The sequence below is a fragment of the Rhinolophus ferrumequinum genome, chromosome 21 (assembly GCF_004115265.2).
Source record: "Rhinolophus ferrumequinum isolate MPI-CBG mRhiFer1 chromosome 21, mRhiFer1_v1.p, whole genome shotgun sequence".
In the NCBI taxonomy this organism is placed as follows: Eukaryota; Metazoa; Chordata; class Mammalia; order Chiroptera; family Rhinolophidae; genus Rhinolophus; species Rhinolophus ferrumequinum.
The window spans coordinates 15,114,757-15,117,024 of record NC_046304.1 but is presented as its reverse complement, the minus strand read 5'-3'; the positions used below and the strand labels follow the sequence as shown (position 1 = coordinate 15,117,024).

Below are 2,268 nucleotides of genomic sequence, written 5' to 3'. Positions count from 1 at the left end.
ACAATATGTAAATGATGTATTATCGAATGTACACTTGAAACCTATTATATGATTTAATTACCAACGTCAACCCAATAAATTTAATTAAAAAAATCGATTTCAAGCCCAGCCTAGTCAGAAAACACAAAGTAGATGCCAATTTAAATCAGAGAAGAAAAAATGGTTAACAGATAAAAAGAAGTGAATCTTGTGTAGGCAGAGGTAAGTAGAAGCCATTTATAAGAAAGCCTGAGAGGTTGAGATGTTTTCTAGATTTTACTTAGTACTGACCTAAGAGTACAGAGAATCATTTAAACAATGATACTACAATCAAGGCAGAGTTCTGATTTAAAAAAATAATATCCTGTAATGAATTAGTTAAGAATGTAAGGTACAGAGATCATTTAAAATAGTACTTCTTCAACTACGTTTTCCAGGGTCTCCAGGGGAAACCAAAGAGGAAAGCCAAGTCAGAGGTCACAAGACTTGTTTCCCTAGTTCAGCTATGAGTTCCAAGTCATCCCTTTTACATATTGAACAATTATATAGTATGTCATCTAAACTAACGTTTCCATGATGAGGAAAATATCTGGATAATGTTCCAATATTATTAATAATATATCTACTGAATAAAGTTGTGTGAAAACCTCAAGTGTTACCATCATATTAACAAAAAAATATCTTTTTACAAAAGACTCTTCCCAGGGCTCCCTTCATGTCTCTGTTCCTCAGGCTGTAGATAAAGGGGTTCAGCATGGGCGTCACCACAGTGTACATCATGGACATGACAGTCTCCTTAACAGTAGAATTGTTAGCTGATGGGCATAAATAGACAGCAATAACTGTCCCATAGAATAGTGACACCACGGAGAGGTGGGAGCCACAGGTGGAGAAGGCCTTGCGGATACCCCCAGAGGAAGGAACCTTGAGGATGGAGAACAAAATTCGTGCATAAGACGTGATGATGAGTAGGAATGGGATGACTCCAGTGAGCCCTCCGATGGTAAATATCACCAACTCATTAACTCGAGTGTCAGAGCATGACAGCTTCAGCAGAGCAGATATGTCACAGAAAAAGTGGGGGATCACGTTGTCTGCACAAAAACACAGCCTGGCCATGAGCAGAGTGTGTAACAAGGCATGGAAGGTGGTCAGCACCCAGGACAGCGCCACCAGGGAGAAGCAGAGCTTGGGGCTCATGATGGTGGTGTAGTGCAGGGGGAAGCAGATGGCCACATAGCGGTCATAGGCCATGGCCACTAGGAGGAAGCTCTCCAAGTCTCCAAAAAGCAGGAAGAAGTACATTTGGGTCAGACAGCCTGCGTAGGGGATGGACGGGACTTGGCTCTGCATGTTCTGCAGTAACTCGGGCATTGTGACAGAGGAGAAGCAGAGGTCAGAGAAGGACAAATTGCTGAGGAAGAAATACATGGGCGTGTGGAGGTGGGAGTCCAGGTGAATGAGCAGGATGATGAGGAGGTTCCCCAGGACGGTGGTAAGATACATGGCCAGGAACAGGGCGTAGAACAGGTCTCGTTGATCTGGTTCAATGGGCAGGCCCAGGAGGAGGAATTCTGAGACGATGCTTTGGTTTTCCGTTTTCATGTTGCTATTCTATCACCTTTTTAAAATGAAAAATAATTTGTATTAAATTGCTAGTCACAAAATAGTCACGAGGATGTGAAATACAGTGTGGGAAATATATTCAATAATGTGTAATATTTGTATTTAGTGTCAGATGGGTCCTTGGTTTTTTGGGGAATCACTTCATAAATTATATGAATGCCAAATCACTACTCTGTACACTTGAAACTAATATAACATAATATTGAATGTCAACTATAACTTACAAAATAGGTACACTGTTATAATGTAAATTACAATGTAGGGAATGGGATATGTAATTTGCATTGTCAATGGTATTGTAACATCTATGTACCGTATAAGATGGGTAGGAAACTTGGAGTGTGTAATGTCTAAACACTATGTTGTTCTGTACACCTGAAACTATTAATAAGAAGTTAATTAATTAATTAATTAGTTAAATGTTTTTAAAGCATAATTGCTGTTAAAGTATGAACCTATAGATATGCATACACACATATAGAAATTGCAGGACTTTCAAAAAGATAATTTCTAATCAAATACTCATAAGTTCATTGTTTTATTTTTCCTATACCAAATACAAAAATAAATATTTACATAAAGCAAAACTCCGAAAGCATCTGGGGTTATGCATCCAATTCAACCATCTTCCCAAATTGTATCAGAACGTTCCATAATTGCTTC

The 2,268-nt window shown here is 38.8% G+C and overlaps 1 protein-coding gene across 1 annotated transcript; it reads right to left on the bottom strand.

Moving 5' to 3' along the window:
- Nucleotides 1–645: 645 nt before the first annotated feature.
- LOC117013581 (olfactory receptor-like protein DTMT) lies at nucleotides 646–1,584 on the bottom strand. Its single transcript, XM_033090866.1, has one exon. The coding sequence runs from the start codon at nucleotides 1,582–1,584 to the stop codon at nucleotides 646–648; it is 939 nt and encodes a 312-aa protein (XP_032946757.1).
- Between the last annotated feature and the right edge of the window lie 684 nt (nucleotides 1,585–2,268).

Excerpts from the sequence above, each read along its gene's own strand:
- LOC117013581 (XM_033090866.1), bottom strand. The coding sequence starts at position 1,584 with ATGAAAACGGAAAACCAAAGCATCGTCTCAGAATTCCTCCTCCTGGGC.